General features: G+C 53.8%; 3 protein-coding genes across 5 annotated transcripts in view; all 3 read left to right on the top strand.

The window, feature by feature from the left end:
• The window catches only part of Dchs1 (dachsous cadherin-related 1), a gene marked incomplete in the record, with an annotated part of 34,172 nt that extends 25,164 nt beyond the window's left edge, over window positions 1-9,008 (top strand). For both annotated transcript variants that reach the window (XM_013512060.1, XM_013512061.1), the window contains 12 exon segments: window positions 1-320; window positions 412-651; window positions 744-869; window positions 1,456-1,665; window positions 2,703-3,581; window positions 3,698-3,811; window positions 3,974-4,185; window positions 4,273-4,427; window positions 4,608-4,738; window positions 4,853-5,136; window positions 5,471-5,609; window positions 5,928-9,008. In XM_013512060.1, coding sequence (XP_013367514.1) covers window positions 1-320; window positions 412-651; window positions 744-869; window positions 1,456-1,665; window positions 2,703-3,581; window positions 3,698-3,811; window positions 3,974-4,185; window positions 4,273-4,427; window positions 4,608-4,738; window positions 4,853-5,136; window positions 5,471-5,609; window positions 5,928-8,539 — 5,422 coding nt within the window.
• A 677-nt stretch (window positions 9,009-9,685) lies between these two features.
• Window positions 9,686-15,751, top strand: Tpp1 (tripeptidyl peptidase I). 2 transcript variants are annotated; one of them, XM_005380169.2, is made up of 13 exons: window positions 9,686-9,764; window positions 9,880-9,951; window positions 10,206-10,345; window positions 11,550-11,700; window positions 11,911-12,038; window positions 12,187-12,365; window positions 12,485-12,683; window positions 12,821-13,009; window positions 13,259-13,328; window positions 13,721-13,841; window positions 13,945-14,103; window positions 14,281-14,406; window positions 14,582-15,751. In XM_005380169.2, exons 1-13 carry the CDS (start codon window positions 9,748-9,750, stop codon window positions 14,720-14,722), a joined length of 1,692 nt encoding a protein of 563 aa, XP_005380226.1. In that variant the 5' UTR covers window positions 9,686-9,747; the 3' UTR covers window positions 14,723-15,751. The 2 variants fall into 2 exon arrangements, with proteins under 2 accessions (XP_005380226.1, XP_005380225.1); XM_005380168.2 differs by lacking the exon at window positions 9,686-9,764 and having other exon boundaries at window positions 9,793-9,951.
• Window positions 15,752-16,185: 434 nt separating this feature from the next.
• The window catches only part of Taf10 (TAF10 RNA polymerase II, TATA box binding protein (TBP)-associated factor, 30kDa), a gene marked incomplete in the record, with an annotated part of 1,459 nt that continues 1,329 nt past the window's right edge, over window positions 16,186-16,315 (top strand). The window contains 1 exon segment of the mRNA XM_005380163.2: window positions 16,186-16,315. Within this exon segment, the coding sequence (XP_005380220.2) occupies window positions 16,231-16,315 (85 nt within the window).

The following is a 16,315-nucleotide window of genomic DNA, read 5'->3' as shown; positions in this document are numbered from 1 at the left end:
GGGGGCGCTCAGCGCGCCGCACGGCCTGGACCGGGAGACGACACCCGCGCTGCTGCTGCTCGTAGAGGCCACTGACCGGCCGGCCAATGCCAGTCGCCGCCGAGCAGCGCGCGTCTCCGTGCGCGTCTTTGTCACCGATGAAAACGACAACTCGCCGGTCTTCACCTCCCCGTCACGCGTGCGTCTCCCGGAGGATCAGCCTCCCGGTCCCGTAGCTCTGCACCTGGTAGCCCGGGATCCCGACCTGGGCGAGGCCGCACGCGTGTCCTATCGCCTGGCGACTGGCGGGGACGGCCACTTCCGGCTTCACTCAAGCACTGGTGAGAGTTGCGCTGGCGGGTGAGGTCGAGGAGGGTGCCTATGTGGAGGGAGCGTTGAGGTCTCTACCAACCTGCCCTACTGCTCCCGCAGGGGCACTGTCCGTGGTGCGGCCCCTCGACCGCGAACAGCGAGCTGAGCACGTCCTGACAGTGGTGGCCTCAGACCATGGCTCCCCTCCGCGGTCGTCCACTCAGCTCCTGACTGTCAGTGTTGTTGACGTCAACGACGAGGCACCCACTTTCCAGCAGCAGGAGTATAGCGTCCTCTTGCGGGAGAACAGCCCGCCTGGCACATCTCTGCTGACTCTGAGAGCCACAGATCCGGACCTGGGTAAGACCTGGGGATGAAGTAGAAGAGGGACGGACTGGGAGAATGAAGCGTCTGTCTGCCCTCTGGTCACCCTCCGTGCTATCCCTCCTCAGGGGCCAATGGGCAAGTGACTTACGGAGGCGTCTCTGGTGAGAATTTTTCTCTGGACCCAAACACGGGAGTTCTCACTACCCTTCGGGCCCTGGATCGTGAGGAGCAGGAGGAGATCAACCTGACAGGTTATTGTCAAGCTCCCCAAAGCCACCAATGTTGTAAATATACTCACAAAGCCCAAAAAACTCTCTTCTAGAAGTTTCCATCTTTTATAGCACATCTTGTTGTATTTCTGGGCCTTTAAGAGTTAGGCGGGATGTTCTGACTTCTGGGCTGTCATCACTGAGCACACAGATTCTCAATTTATTGTATATTGTCACAGCTGTAGCCATTTAGTAGAGGAGCATATTGATATTGGGTATCAGAGAAGTTGAATGGCTTGCTGAAGCTAACACAGTTTGGAAGTGTCGGGCCTGGGACTTGAGCCCAAACCTTTGATACCTCATTTAGTGTCTTTTTCGGCCACACTGCCCCAATCCGAGGTCCATTTTGTATATACCAAGCATGGCAGATGGGAAGGGAAAGAACACCTTTTGACACATGTTGTTATGTAAATGTATGTGTGTGCCTGGGATGTATGGAGAGATAGATATTTTCTGGCTTATGTGTGTACCTGGTGAACTGTATGAACACTGTGGTGTGGGGTGGGGTGGTGTAGTTTTTTTGTGGGGTGGAGGCAAGCTAGACCTCATTGATTTTGCTTTCCCACAGTATATGCCCGGGACAGAGGCTCACCCCCCCTGTTAACTCATGTCACAGTTCGAGTAGCTGTAGAGGATGAAAATGATCATGCTCCAACCTTTGGGAATACCCACCTCTCCCTGGAAGTGCCTGAGGGCCAGGACCCCCAGACCCTTACCACACTTCGGGCCTCTGACCCAGACGTGGGAGCCAATGGGCAGCTGCAGTACCGCATCGTAGGTGAGAATCGTCCCTTGCCTACTACCCCAGCATCCACCTGCCTGGTTCTCGCTCCTGTTTTACTGCTGTCAGTTTTAGTCAGTGTGTCTTGGTCTCTCTTTTTATGTCTTCCACCTTTTCTTCACGCCTCTTTCAGTATCTGTTTGCGCCTCTCTTTTTATCTTGCTATTTGTCCCTCCATATAAAGCAGTGTGGTTTTCAAACACTTTGATCCCAAAAGCCTGAAGATTTTTCTCTCTTAAAGAACTCTAGAGAATTTTTGTATGGGTTATATCAACACACAGTGTCACATATTAAAACTTAGGAAAAAAAAAATAAAAAATAAAAAAATAAAAAAACTTAGGAAAATTTCAAGTATCACCAAGAAGCAAGCCACTGAAGTGTGCTGCTTGCCGTATTTTGGACAGGCACAAGGAACTGTTAGGATTTCAAATAACAGTTTGTTGGACATGACGTTGCAGAGGTTATAGGTATAACTGGAGATAGCCAGTACACTCTCTGAAAATACATATATTCATGCTGTAAACTTTCTACCAAGAATATTCTAGAAAATAAAAGTACATAAGCACACATGTGATGTCATCATGTTGTATAGCACTTCAAACTCCATTGTATATTTGTGAGATAATAAGAATGAAAAAAGCATATAAGGTCTATGAAAATAGTTTGACCGTGTATGTATGACAGGGGCTCAGGGGACTCCTGCATATCCCTAGCCTAACAGTGGTTGCTTTATAATATCTTTTTTTAAAACCTTCTTTGGCCAGGCGTGGTGCCGCATGCCTGTAATCCCCACACTTGGGAGGGTGAGGCAGGAGGATAGCCGTGAGTTTGAGGCCAGCTGAGCTACATAGTGAGTTCAAGGCCAGCCTGAACTACATAGCAACACCCTGTCTCCAAAAAACCTTTGTTTCTGTTTGTCTGTTTCTCTCTTCCTTTACCTTTCTCCAAGCCCCCTTCTGTTGCCTATAAATCACCCTGTGAATCATCCTCATGGCCTGACACATGTGTTTATGTGCACCTACCCTTCTCTGCAGATGGAGACCCATCAGGAGCGTTTGTCCTAAATCTTGACTCTGGGGAGTTTGGCACCATGAGGCCACTAGACCGAGAGGTGGAGCCAGCATTCCAGCTGCGGATAGAGGCTCGAGATGGAGGGCAGCCGGCTCTCAGTGCCACTCTGCTTGTGACAGTGACAGTTCTGGATGCCAATGACCATGCCCCAGCCTTTCCTGTGCCGGCCTATGCAGTTGAAGTGCCGGAGGATGCACCTGCAGGGACCCTGCTGATGCAGCTGCAGGCTCACGACCCTGATGCTGGGGCCAATGGTCATGTGACCTACTATCTGGGTGCAGGTACAGCAGGAGCCTTCCTGCTGGAGCCTGCCTCTGGAGAGCTGCGCACAGCCACCGCACTGGATAGAGAGCACTGCTCTAGCTATGCCTTTTCTGTGAGCGCAGTGGATGGTGCAGCTGCTGGACCCTTGAGCACCACAGTGCCCATCACCATCACGGTGCGCGATGTCAACGACCATGCACCCACTTTCCCCACCAGTCCTCTGCGCCTGCGCCTGCCCCGCCCAGGCCCCAGCCTCAGCACGCCAACTCTGGCTCTGGCCACACTGCGAGCTGAAGATCGTGACGCCGGCGCCAACGCCTCCATTCTGTACCGGCTGGCAGGCACACCGCCTCCTGGCACCACTGTGGACTCTTACACTGGTGAAATCCGTGTGGCCCGTTCCCCTGTAACTCTAGGCCCCCGGGATCGTGTCCTCTTCATTGTGGCTACTGACCTTGGCCGTCCAGCTCGCTCTGCCACCGGTGTGGTCATTGTTGGTCTTCAGGGGGAGTCTGAGCATGGACCCCGCTTTCCCCGGGCTAGTAATGAGGCTGTGCTTCGTGAGAATGCACCCCCAGGTGGGTCCCTAGTCATGTGTCCCAGATACATATCCTTGGATAGGCTGGAATTACTTAATGTAAGTGTTCCCCAAACTCCTGTAGTGCTCACAATCCAAGTATCTTCCTCTCCACAGGGACTCCTGTCGTCTCCCCCAAAGCTGTCCATGCTGGGGGCTCAAGTGGACCGATCACCTACAGCATTCTCAGTGGGAATGAGAAAGGCATATTCTCCATTCAGCCGAGTACAGGTGAAGAATGCGGGCAGGGGCTCTGTGAGGGCATGGGCTTCTGGGGAAGCAGGTTCTTTGGGCCAGAGGAAGCGCTGATGGGGGAAGAGCTGCCTTGGAGCAGAGTGGGAGGCTTCAGGGCAAGGAAGAGGGCTGTCACCGATGCACTCCACCTCCCCACAGGAGCCATCACAGTTCGCTCAGCAGAGGGCCTGGACTTTGAGACAAGTCCCCGGCTACGACTGGTGCTGCAGGCAGAGAGCGGAGGAGCCTTTGCCTTCTCCGTGCTGACCCTGACCTTGCAAGATACCAATGACAATGCTCCCCGTTTCCTGCAGCCCCACTATGTGGCTTTCCTACCAGAGTCTCGGCCATTGGAGGGACCCCTGCTGCAGGTTTGGGGCATGATGGGAAGAGAGGGATAAGGGCTGTCAGATTTGTTTATGGTCAGTCCGGTACTAGCAACCTCCTACACTCACCAGGTGGAGGCGGATGACCTGGATCAAGGTTCTGGAGGACAGATATCCTACAGTCTGGCTGCTTCCCAGCTGGCACGGGGCTTATTCCATGTAGACCCAGCCACAGGCACTATTACTACCACAGCTATCCTAGATCGTGAGATCTGGGCTGAAACACGGTGAGACCTGGCCCCCATGAACCCAAGACCCCATCCTGGTTCTGTTTATTTTTAAGCCCTGCGTTGCATCTCCCTCAGCCAAAAGATGCCACACCGTGAACACTCCTAAAGCCCACTCTATCCTGAGTCCTCCTAGCCCTTATCCCCAGGTCCTGCCTCCTGATTGTGCTCTATGTCCAGGCTTGTGCTGATGGCCACAGACAGAGGAAGCCCAGCCCTGGTGGGCTCAGCTACCCTGACAGTGATGGTCATTGATACCAATGACAATCGTCCCACCATCCCCCAGCCCTGGGAGCTCCGAGTGTCAGAAGGTGAGGCCTGGGTGAAATTAAGGTTTCAAAAGTGGCAGAGAGGCCCTGTTACCCACCCTGGAGCTCCAGGGCTGCCTGGAACGCTGCCAAACACACTTGTCTTTTGTATTACAGATGCACTATTGGGCTCAGAGATTGCGCAGGTAACAGGGAATGATGTGGACTCCGGACCAGTGCTGTGGTATGTGCTGAGCCCATCTGGGCCCCAGGATCCCTTTAGTATTGGCCGTTACGGAGGCCGTGTCTCCCTCATGGGTCCCCTGGACTTTGAGCAATGTGATCACTACCACCTGCAGCTGCTGGCACATGATGGACCTCATGAGGGCCGTGCCAACCTCACGGTGCTTGTGGAGGATGTCAATGACAATGCACCTACCTTCTCCCAGAGCCTCTACCAGGTACCAGCTTCCCTGGATGTCCCCACATCTGGGCTCTGGGTTGTACTGTTAGAGGGATGTGACAGAGCCAGAGTGGCTAGAAGGGATCGGATGTTAAAAGTTGATCTGGGCAAAAGAATGTCCCGTCTCAGACTGGCCTTCCAGGTGCTTCATCTTTTGGCCAAAAAGGGAAGAAGGTGGGCGGTTCTCATTTAAACAGAATACAAGGGAGAATGGGCTGTATGCTGAAATGGATACCAAGCAGGGCTTGTGGGGCCCAGCTCCAGCACACAGGTAGAGAGAGCAGCAGGGTAGCTGGGATACCTGACCATGGGCACTTTTCCTCACATCTCAGGTCATGCTGCTTGAGCACACTCCCCCAGGCAGTGCCATTCTCTCTGTTTCTGCCACTGACCGGGACTCCGGTGCCAACGGTCACGTCTCCTACCACCTAGCTTCACCTGCTGAAGGCTTCAGTGTTGACCCCAACAATGGTAGGTCTTCCCCAGAATCTGACCCTTTAGCTTTGACCATGTTGGATCACATTTGGAGCTAATTCCTAGAATTTGTTACCCCAAATTTTGACTCCTGGATCTCTAACCCAGGGAGGACATTTCCTCTTGTCTTTAATATAGTAGGCCCTTTTCTGACTAGAAGCTGTTTCCTGAACCTGAACCTTAGAAACCATTCCCTACTCATCCAGCACATGGGCCATTCTCCAGAGTCTCACTTCCCTCTTCCGCTGTCTGCTCTTGTGCTGGCACACAGCCCCTTCTGAATGCGTATTTCTGTCTCTTCCCTTCTCATCTCAGGAACTTTGTTCACAACTGTGGGAACAGTGGCCTTTGGCGGTGAGGGGCCAGGAGTGGTGGATGTGGTGCTGGAAGCACGGGACCATGGGGTTCCAGGCCGGGCAGCACGGGCCACAGTGCACGTGCAGCTGCAGGACCAGAATGACCACTCCCCAAGCTTCACATTGCCACACTACCGTGTGGCCGTGAGTGAAGATCTGCCTCCTGGGTCCACCCTGCTCACCCTGGAGGCCACAGATGCTGACGGAAGCCGCACCCATGCCACCGTGGACTACAGCATCATCAGTGGCAACCGCGGCCGGGTCTTCCAACTAGAACCCCGGCTGGCTGAAGTTGGAGAGGGTGTTGGACCAGGTCCCCAGGCACTGGGCTGCCTGATGTTGCTTGAGCCTCTAGACTTTGAAAGCCTGACGCAATATAATCTAACTGTGATTGCAGCTGACCGGGGCCAGCCACCCCGCAGTTCAGCTGTGCCAGTCACTGTCACTGTACTAGATGTCAATGACAACCCACCTGTCTTTACCCAAGCATCCTACCGTGTGACAGTACCTGAGGACATGCCAGTTGGAGCTGAGCTGCTGCATGTGGAGGCCTCTGATGCTGACCCTGGCCCTCATGGCCTTGTGCATTTCACCCTTAGCTCAGGTGACCCGCTGGGGCTCTTTGAGCTGGATGAGAGCTCTGGTGCCTTGCGACTGGCCCACCCCTTGGACTGTGAGACCCAAGCTCGACACCAGCTTGTAGTGCAGGCTACTGACCCTGCTGGGACACATTTTGCTTTGGCTCCAGTGACAGTTGAGGTCCAGGATGTGAATGACCATGGTCCAGCCTTCCCACTGAACTTACTCAGCACCAGCCTGGCAGAGAACCAGCCTCCAGGAACTCTTGTGACCACTCTGCATGCAATTGATGGGGATGCTGGGGCTTTTGGGAGGCTCCGCTACAGCCTGTTGGAGGCTGGGCCAGGGCCTGAGGGTCGTGAGGCATTTGCACTGAACAGCTCAACTGGGGAGTTGCGGGCACGAGTGCCTTTTGACTATGAGCACACGGGAAGCTTCCGCCTGCTGGTTGGTGCTGCTGACGCTGGGAATCTCTCAGCCTCTGTCACTGTGTCAGTCCTGGTGACTGGAGAGGATGAGTATGACCCTGTGTTCCTGGCTCCAGCTTTCCACTTCCAAGTGCCAGAAGGTGCCCAGCGTGGCCACAGCTTGGGTCATGTGCAGGCCACAGATGAGGATGGGGGTGCTGATGGCCTGGTGCTCTATTCCCTTGCCACCTCTTCCCCTTATTTCGGTATCAACCAGACTACAGGTGTCCTGTACCTTCGGGTGGACAGTCGGGCACCAGGTAGTGGAACAGCCACTTCAGGAGGTGGGGGCCGGACCCGGCGTGAGGCACCACGGGAGCTGAGATTGGAGGTAGTAGCTCGGGGACCTCTGCCTGGTTCCCGGAGTGCCACAGTGCCTGTGACCGTGGATATCACCCATACTGCCCTGGGCTTGGCACCTGACCTCAACCTGCTGTTGGTGGGGGCTGTGGCTGCCTCCTTGGGAGTTGTAGTGGTGCTTGCACTAGCAGCCCTGGTGCTAGGGCTGGTTCGAGCTCGTAACCGCAAGGCCGAGGCAGCCCCTGGCCCAATGTCACAGGCAGCACCCCTAGCCAGCGGCTCCCTGCAGAAACTGGGCCAGGAGCCACCCAGTCCACCACCTTCAGAGCATCTGTATCACCAGACTCTCCCCAGCTATGGTGGGCCAGGAGCCGGAGGGCCCTATCCCCGTGGTGGCTCCCTGGACCCGTCACACTCAAGCGGCCGCGGCTCAGCAGAGGCTGCAGAGGATGATGAGATTCGTATGATCAACGAGTTCCCTCGTGTGGCCAGCGTGGCCTCCTCCCTGGCAGCCCGTGGCCCTGACTCAGGCATCCAGCAAGATGCAGATGGACTGAGTGACACATCCTGTGAGCCACCTGCGCCTGACACGTGGTATAAGGGCCGAAAGGCAGGGCTGCTGCTGCCAGGTGCAGGAACCACTCTGTACCGAGAGGAGGGACCCACAGCCACCGCCACAGCCTTCCTGGGGGGCTGTGGCCTAAGCCCTGCACCCACTGGGGACTATGGCTTCCCAGCAGACGGCAAGCCCTGTGTGGCAGGTGCGCTGACAGCCATTGTGGCTGGTGAGGAGGAGCTCCGTGGCAGCTATAACTGGGACTACCTGCTGAGCTGGTGCCCGCAGTTCCAGCCACTGGCCAGTGTCTTCACAGAGATCGCTCGGCTCAAGGATGAAGCTCGGCCATGTCCCCCTGCTCCCCGAATCGACCCACCACCCCTCATCACTGCTGTGGCCCACCCAGGAGCCAAGTCTGTGCCCCCCAAGCCTGCAAGCACAGCTGCCGCCCGGGCCATCTTCCCACCGACCTCTCACCGCTCCCCCATCAGCCATGAAGGCTCCCTGTCCTCTGCTGCCATGTCCCCCAGCTTCTCCCCCTCGCTGTCTCCTTTGGCTGCTCGCTCACCCGTTGTCTCGCCGTTTGGGGTGGCCCAGGGCCCCTCAGCCTCGGCCCTCAGTGCAGAGTCTGGCCTGGAGCCACCTGATGACACAGAGCTGCACATCTAGCTGCGGCCCAGGCTGGGCCCCGACCTGGGATGCGCACAGCGTCCCCAATGCAGGCCCCACCCTGAGCCTGCCCTGGGCAGCCTCGGACCATGACTGGCCATGGGGAGGCCACCACCAAGTCCCAACTCTCCACCCCAAACTCCTCCCGTGGGGGCAGGTCCCACATTTCCCCCCAACCCCTCAGAGAACTGGGACCAGAGGGTCTGTTGGTCCCTGACCTGTGGCCAGGTCCAGTGTGGGGCGAAGTATGAAGGAGGCCGCAGCCCTGGGCTCTCGGCAAGGACTTCCTGCCTGCACCAGCAACCTGAGACGGAGCAGAGACTTTATTTATTGGGGGGTAGGGGAATGAGGGAGGTATCTCCAAACTGTTAGGGCCCAGCTCCTTTGGGTTCCACTGACATCCCTACCCCTGCCCAGAACAAGTGCCAATTCTCACTCTGGAGCCTTAATAAACTGCAGTTTGTATCCAGCCTCCGGCTCTGTTCTGTGGGAATGGCTGGGAGCCACCTGGCACGTTATTGTGTGTGGATACCTCAAGAGACACAGGGGTGGGGAACATGGGGTCATCTAGCTGGGGATAGCACTGGGGTCTCGGGAGCTTACTCTGAGGCTGAGATCCCGTCTCTCTGGCCAATCTTTTTCCTTTAACACATGCAAGAGGCCAGCAGTTCCTTGGCTGTAGCAAGACTGAGAGGCATTGAGCAGGTGAGTGGGAGCTGTAGGCCTGACATCTGAAAAGGGCGGAGGTGGATACAAGAGAAGCTAAGCAAAGTGATTTTTTTTTTTTTTTTTGCTTAGAGCCACTAAATATCCACATTATAATAAAAACTCACATTTGTTGAGTCTGCCATACTAGGCTCTCTGCTGGGTGATTTGCTTGCTTTATTTCAGTATAAATGTTTGCTGCAACTGTATGAAGCAGACCACTTTTATGTAATAATTCCTGTATTATAAAGGAAATCTAAAGTCAGAGATTATTTTCCTGATGGGGGCACTCACAGCCGGTGGGAATCCGAGGATTAATCAGTGCTTAGCTAGGTAGAGGGGGAAATCCTAGGGCAGCCCCATCCCCGCTCTTTTCCAGTATTCAGGACCCCACATTTGAGTGGGAGGAGCCAGCATCGTCACTAGTTACTAGGCAGGGGAGGCGGTGATGGAAGACGGCTCATGTGATCCGTCATGTGACACCTGATCAGCAGAAAGGCGGAATGAGACTACGAGTGTGGTGAGAAACCAAGGGTGCCCAGGTGAAGGGGATCACATTGGAGGGAGTGCATGTGGGAGAGTGGGAACATAATGACGGTTCACTCCCCGATAAAACCTACCTGCCATCTCTGCAGCCTCCTCGGGCTCTTTGCCCTCATCGGCACCAGCAAATGCAGTTACAGCCCGGAGCCAGACCAGCAGCGGACGTGAGTTGACTTAGCACTGACCACCCTGTCCTCTTGCGCTGTTCTGCGCCCACTGTCCTGGTCCTGGCTCCCCTCACTTTCGTACCAGCTCCTGGTACTCACTCCATGAAAGCTCCAGGCTTGTCCCCTGTCATTCACCTCCTGGGATTCACATCCACTTCTGGGATCCTACCCAAAGTCCCAGCTCCTAATCCATGATCCATTTCCCATCCACACCCTGACCACGGCCATGTTCCTGACCCCTGACTCTGCAGGCTGCCCCCTGGCTGGGTGTCCCTGGGCCGTTTGGATCCTGAGGAGGAGCTGAGTCTCACCTTTGCCCTGAGACAGCAGAACCTGAAGAGACTGTCAGAGCTGGTGCAGGCTGTGTCGGATCCTGGCTCTCCTCGCTATGGTGCCTGTTGGGACTGAGGGCAGGAAGTGGGGTGCAGTGGAGGGGCAGAGGAGGGCATGGGGTGGTGTAGACGATGACGGGTCATGCTCCTGGTACCTGGCAAGGGGGTGATATCAGGCAAATGAAAGGCAGTGACCATCACTGAGGAATCTCTTTGTAAAAAAATTTTTCCTGGTACATGTTTGGAGTATATAATGATTACATTCTTCGTGGGGAGTTAGTACATGTACATAACAACAGTAAACTGGAACCTAACTATCTAAAAGTAACGCACTCTCCCCACCCCAACCCCTGCGAAACTTCCATTGTGTTCCTAGGTTTAAAGACCAAAGAGTAAATGTGGTTAAGAACAGTCTTTATGATCAACTCTAGATTTGATTTCTCACTACTGTTTAGCAGCAACCACACAAATGAGGAAATATAGCACCTAATACATAAGAGTGCTCATCAACTCAAATTTGTCCCCCATCCCTAAATCTATACCTATTTCCCCCTGTATTTAGGAGTTCCAACTCCGACATTGCCCTTGGAGTAGTCTACTTCTGGCCAACGCTTCTTGTCGCTAGCTCAGTTGTTTATTCTCCCTCCTGTACTACTGCTTAACTCCCCACTCATCTGCAGTCTCCTCCCTTCCAACCCACTCTTCACTGTGCTCCAAAACAGTCTCTCCAATGGCCAAGCTGGATCGTATGCTTCTTTTAGCTAAAAGCTCCACAGCAGCCAGAGGGTGTGTGTGGGTGTGAAGGGTGGAGGTGTGTGTGTGGGGTGGGGTTCAGATCACCTAAGCATAGTAGTACTAGTGTGCATGGCTCCATACAGGAAACAGTGACTCACCAACATGTTAAATCAAGTATAATGGTCTGAGTTAAATTAGATGTTATCATATAATTGGTTCCAAAAGTTTTGAAAACTTTTATTGGTGATAAAGTGGAAAACTGTAAATGTATTAACTTGATTTGTTTTTCGTGATCATGGCAAGGCTTGGTGAGGTACGGCACTTGCAACCTACTACCCTTTAGGGTAAATTCATATTTCTTGACCATGGAATTTAAAGTCATTCTAACCTTTTTTCCTCTGGCCCCCAAATATACCCAGCACCTGGACAACCCTCTCTGAGAAGTCCTGCTATCTTCTAATTGGGGTCCAAAGAGGTAATCTGAGAAAGCAATGAATGAAGGCAAGATCCTCTTCTGAATCCCTGCAGGAAAATACCTGGCCCTAGAAGATGTGGCTCAGCTGATCCGGCCATCACCACTGACCCTCCGCACAGTCCAAAAATGGCTCTTGGCAGCTGGAGCCCGGAACTGCCATTCAGTCACCACACAGGACTTTCTGACTTGCTGGCTGAGTGTCCGGTGAGAGGAAATAATTGCGCTATGGAGGACACCAATTGTCCCTTCAGAAGCCTAGCCACCCCCATGGGAGGGAGTTGAGAGTTTGACGAGAGCTTATAGTAGTACTTAAGGCATGAGAAGGTGATCACTGACTGACTGACCTGTGGTACTCTGATGGCAGCCTCTGCTCCAGTCCATGCTTTCTGACCTCCGTTTTATGATCTTTTTCAGGCAAGCAGAGCTGCTGCTCCCTGGGGCTGAGTTTCACCGCTATGTGGGGGGACTAGAAGAGACCCGTGTTGTAAGGTCCCTACGTCCCTACCAGCTCCCTCAGGCCTTGGCACCTCATGTGGACTTTGGTAAACCCAGTGGGGTTGGTGGGGGTTGGGGAAGGTATACCCAGGGAATGAAGAAGTTTAGATGCCAGAGGGGGCTGTGGGGTACAGTTAGTGGTAAAGCCGGAACTGAAGTCTTTAAGATCTCCTCACGTGTGACCCCTCTCCACAGTGGGCGGACTGCATCGCTTTCCCCCCACATCGTCCCTGAGGCAACGCCCTGCGCCACAAGTGGCAGGAACTGTTGGCCTGCACCTGGGAGTGACTCCATCTGTGATCCGTGAGCGATACAACTTGACAGCACGTGATGTGGGCTCCGGCACTACCAACAACAGCCAGGCTTGTGCCCAGGTGAGCCAAGCTGAGGGAGCTCTGTGGTTCTCACAGCCTCCCTGTGAAGTGACTTCCATGCTTTACTACCTTGGGACTTACCCTTTGTCCCATGATCCCTGTTCTGACTCCCTCCATAGTTCCTGGAGCAGTACTTCCATGAGTCAGATCTGGCAGAGTTCATGCGCCTCTTTGGTGGCAAGTTTGTACACCAGGCATCAGTATCCCACGTGGTTGGAAAACAGGGCCGCGGCCGGGCTGGGATCGAGGCCAGTCTGGATGTGGAATACCTGATGAGTGCTGGCGCCAACATCTCCACATGGGTCTACAGTAACGCTGGTACAACTGAGGGGACTAGCTGCGGGCAAGTGGGTTGGAAGTGGCTCTTGATTCCCTGAAGGGAATGCCAGGAGCTAGAGGGAGACCCTGAAATCCCCCCATGACTACATTATCCACCTCTCAAAAAAAAAATCTAGGCCGCCATGAGGCACAGGAACCCTTCCTGCAGTGGCTTCTGCTGCTCAGTAACGAGTCAGCCCTGCCACATGTGCATACTGTGAGCTACGGAGACGATGAAGACTCCCTCAGCAGTGCCTACATCCAGCGGGTCAACACCGAGTTCATGAAAGCTGCCGCTCGGGGTCTCACCCTGCTGTTTGCCTCAGGTGACTTCCTGTCCTAAACTTAGGCCTCCTACCCTAAATTGAGTCCTCCCATCCACCCACCCAACGTGGAAGCTTTGACCCCACAGTGAATCATAATCTGATCTCAGAGTCTCAGTAGGGACCGCTGACATGACCTCTAAACTCTGGCCTGCTGCAGTAACAGCTGATACCCAAATTTCTCTCTGGCATCTGAACCTACATACAAGCTCTGATCGACTAATATGAATACCAAACTTGCCTCTCTCCCAGGCGACAGTGGGGCTGGGTGTTGGTCTGTGTCTGGAAAACATCGGTTCCGTCCTAGCTTCCCTGCTTCCAGGTAAGCACCCCAAGCTTCCATTTACCTGAGACCTTGTAATCTAGAGCCTTTGTCTTTGAGCCCACCAGGTGCTCCTGTGGCTCAGCATTCAGCCTTACCTGCCCTGCTTGCTACACTCCCTTCTTTCTACAGGTTAAGCCCTTAGTCTCCCAGTATTCTTCTTCCTCAACCCCTATGCATCTTACTGGCAGATTTGTTCCATAGAGAAAAATATGCATAGTCAGTGCAGGCCACAGTGAGGGCTGAAATCCTCCTAGTCAGTCCTGTGTGCATGCATATGCCTGCCCCCAGGATCCACCCCTCCAGCAAGATCCAGGCTATCCTCACCCATCCCTACACATCTTGGGCATCCTCTGTGTCTCCTATTATCTGAATGCTCTCTTCTCTCTCAGCCCGTATGTCACCACAGTGGGAGGCACTTCCTTCCAGAACCCTTTCCGAGTCACAAACGAGGTAGCTGACTATATCAGTGGTGGTGGCTTCAGCAATGTATTCCCACAGCCTTCATACCAGGTACGTGCATGTTCAAGTGGCTAGAAAGGGGCTTGGAAGATCTTCAGTTCAGCAAATTGCTGTGCAGGCTACAGGCCAGGACTCACTCAGAAATGCCTTTCAGGAGGAAGCTGTAGCCCAGTTCCTGAAATCTAGCCCCCACCTGCCACCATCCAGTTACTTCAATGCCAGTGGCCGTGCATATCCAGATGTTGCTGCACTTTCTGATGGCTACTGGGTGGTCAGCAACGGTATACCCATTCCATGGGTATCTGGAACCTCGGTGAGAATCAGCCTGGTTCCAGCCCTCCACTCAGGAACTGCCCTCACTCTCTGTCCCCGAGACCTTGTCACCGGGAACCTCTGACTCCTCAAAGACCTTTGATAACTTTCAAAAATCCCTCCCCAAAAGTTCAATCACTCTGAAATCCTGACCTCTCCTTGCACCCTCACCTTGCAGGCCTCTACTCCAGTGTTTGGAGGAATCCTTGCCTTGATAAATGAGCACAGAATTCTCAATGGCCACCCGCCTCTTGGCTTTCTCAACCCAAGGCTCTACCAGCAGCGTGGGGCAGGGCTTTTTGATGTGAGTGTGGAAGGGAAGATTGTTGATGTTTCAATACAAATATGGCAAGGGCTCAGATGGATTTGGAGGCAGTTCTGATACGGTGGGATAGCCTCTGGAATGTAAACACAGGGTGAACAGGGGTCTGTTAGTCTGGTACCAACAAGCCCAGATCTGATTCCCACCTCCTCTCTAGGTAACCCGTGGCTGCCATGAGTCCTGTCTGAACGAAGAGGTGGAGGGTGAGGGTTTCTGCTCCGGCCCTGGCTGGGATCCTGTAACAGGCTGGGGAACCCCCAACTTCCCAGCTCTGCTGAAGACTCTACTCAACCCTTGACCATTTCCTGCCAAGAAAGCTGACCGGTCCCCTGCTCTATAGCTGGTGGCTTGGTCCCTCATCCTGCCTTGTTGGAAGCTCTGCTGAACCCTCAACCACTGACTGCAGCAGTCAGTTTATATCCCTAACCCTGAAGTGCTGTGAGCTTAATTCCCAACCCTGCCCTCTTGTCATACTCAGGTCTCCCTATTCCAGCCTCAGGTTCCTTAACAAGCAGCTATAACCAGCACTGTTGTCACCCCCTCCCCAACCTCTTCCACTTTGCAAACATGGATATGAATGTACAGGAGATGTAGTTTGTTGGTACTGATACCAGCAGTCTCAGATCTTTTTGCTTTATGGTCTTCCTGTCATATTTGCCCGCTCACACTCATTCCTTAGCTTCCAGGATTAACTTCTTTCATCACCCGGTCTTCGTCCTTCACAGACTTGTTTTCTGCTTCCTCATGAAATGCCAGCATTCTTTGTTGCTCCATCTCTAGCTTCCTGGTCTTATCATTTTACTTAAGGACCCCTGAAACAAATCGGTAGTCATCACCATCTGGTTAAATCTGACTTTCTATACAATGGTGATTGTTGGTCAAATATAAGACGTGTGATACTCAACACTTCATCTCCCTTTGTCTCAACCCCAAACTATATCTCTTGTTTCTTCTCAGTAAATCATACTATGCTTCTTCCAAACAAGCTGGAAGCCTCCTTTTTTTTTCATCTCCCTAGTTAAGTTTATCTCTGTGTGACTGCTTCGTCATTGTTAAGTGAGGATAGCAATACCTGCGTTTCAGAATCAGGGAATAAAATTATGTGGAATAATGTAAATAGAGTAACTGGCATGTGGAACTAGGTGAATGTTCTCATCTTCCCTTGAACACCCTGCCTACCTCTAGCATTGTAATCACCATACAGTATTGAAATTGTCAGTTTGTTTGCCTCCCTTTTCAACGCCATGTTGGTGCCCAGAGGGCTAACTTTCCCAGGTCCTATCTCAGGAGCTGGGAAATAGGAATTAAATGTCTGTCGAAAAGAAAACCTCTTTTCCACTCGCTGTGATTTTGTGTTTCTTGTTTGTTCAGGTGCAAATAACCCCCTCTCCCTTTACAGCAGCACTGTCCACTGCCCTCCTCTGAGCAGTTGGGTTTTCCAACTCCTCTACAACCCTAAAAGGGTTAAATAAGCAATGCAAGGTGAAGACTGTCTCGAGCCTCGCCTGTGTGCCCCCAAAAGGTCCAAGGGTCCGTCTAAGTGAAGGAGGGCGGGACGCGCAAAGCTCCACCCCGAGCACTGCGGGGAGCAGGGTGGGACGGCGGCCTCGGCGCAGCTCCCAGGCTCGTCCCCGCCCCGCTGTCGGATCCACCAACTCCGCCTACGGCGCTTGGGGGCGGTGGACGTGCAGGAGCGAGCGAACGCGGACAGGCGGGGCGCGTCGGGGGCGTGTGACGTCACCGGGGGCGTGCCGAACGTGAGCGGAAGCGGAAGCGGCTCTGTTTGCCGCCTCTCCCACCGGCCCGATGAGCTGCAGCGGCTCCGGCGCGGACCCCGAGGCGGCGCCAGCGTCCGCCGCCTCGGCCCCAGGCCCAGCGCCCGCGGTCTCGG

This window comes from Chinchilla lanigera, unplaced genomic scaffold (assembly GCF_000276665.1).
Source record: "Chinchilla lanigera isolate Chin_1 unplaced genomic scaffold, ChiLan1.0 scaffold00013, whole genome shotgun sequence".
Classification (NCBI taxonomy): domain Eukaryota; kingdom Metazoa; phylum Chordata; class Mammalia; order Rodentia; family Chinchillidae; genus Chinchilla; species Chinchilla lanigera.
The sequence above is the reverse complement of the archived record's forward strand: the minus strand, read 5'-3'. Positions and strand labels throughout refer to the sequence as shown.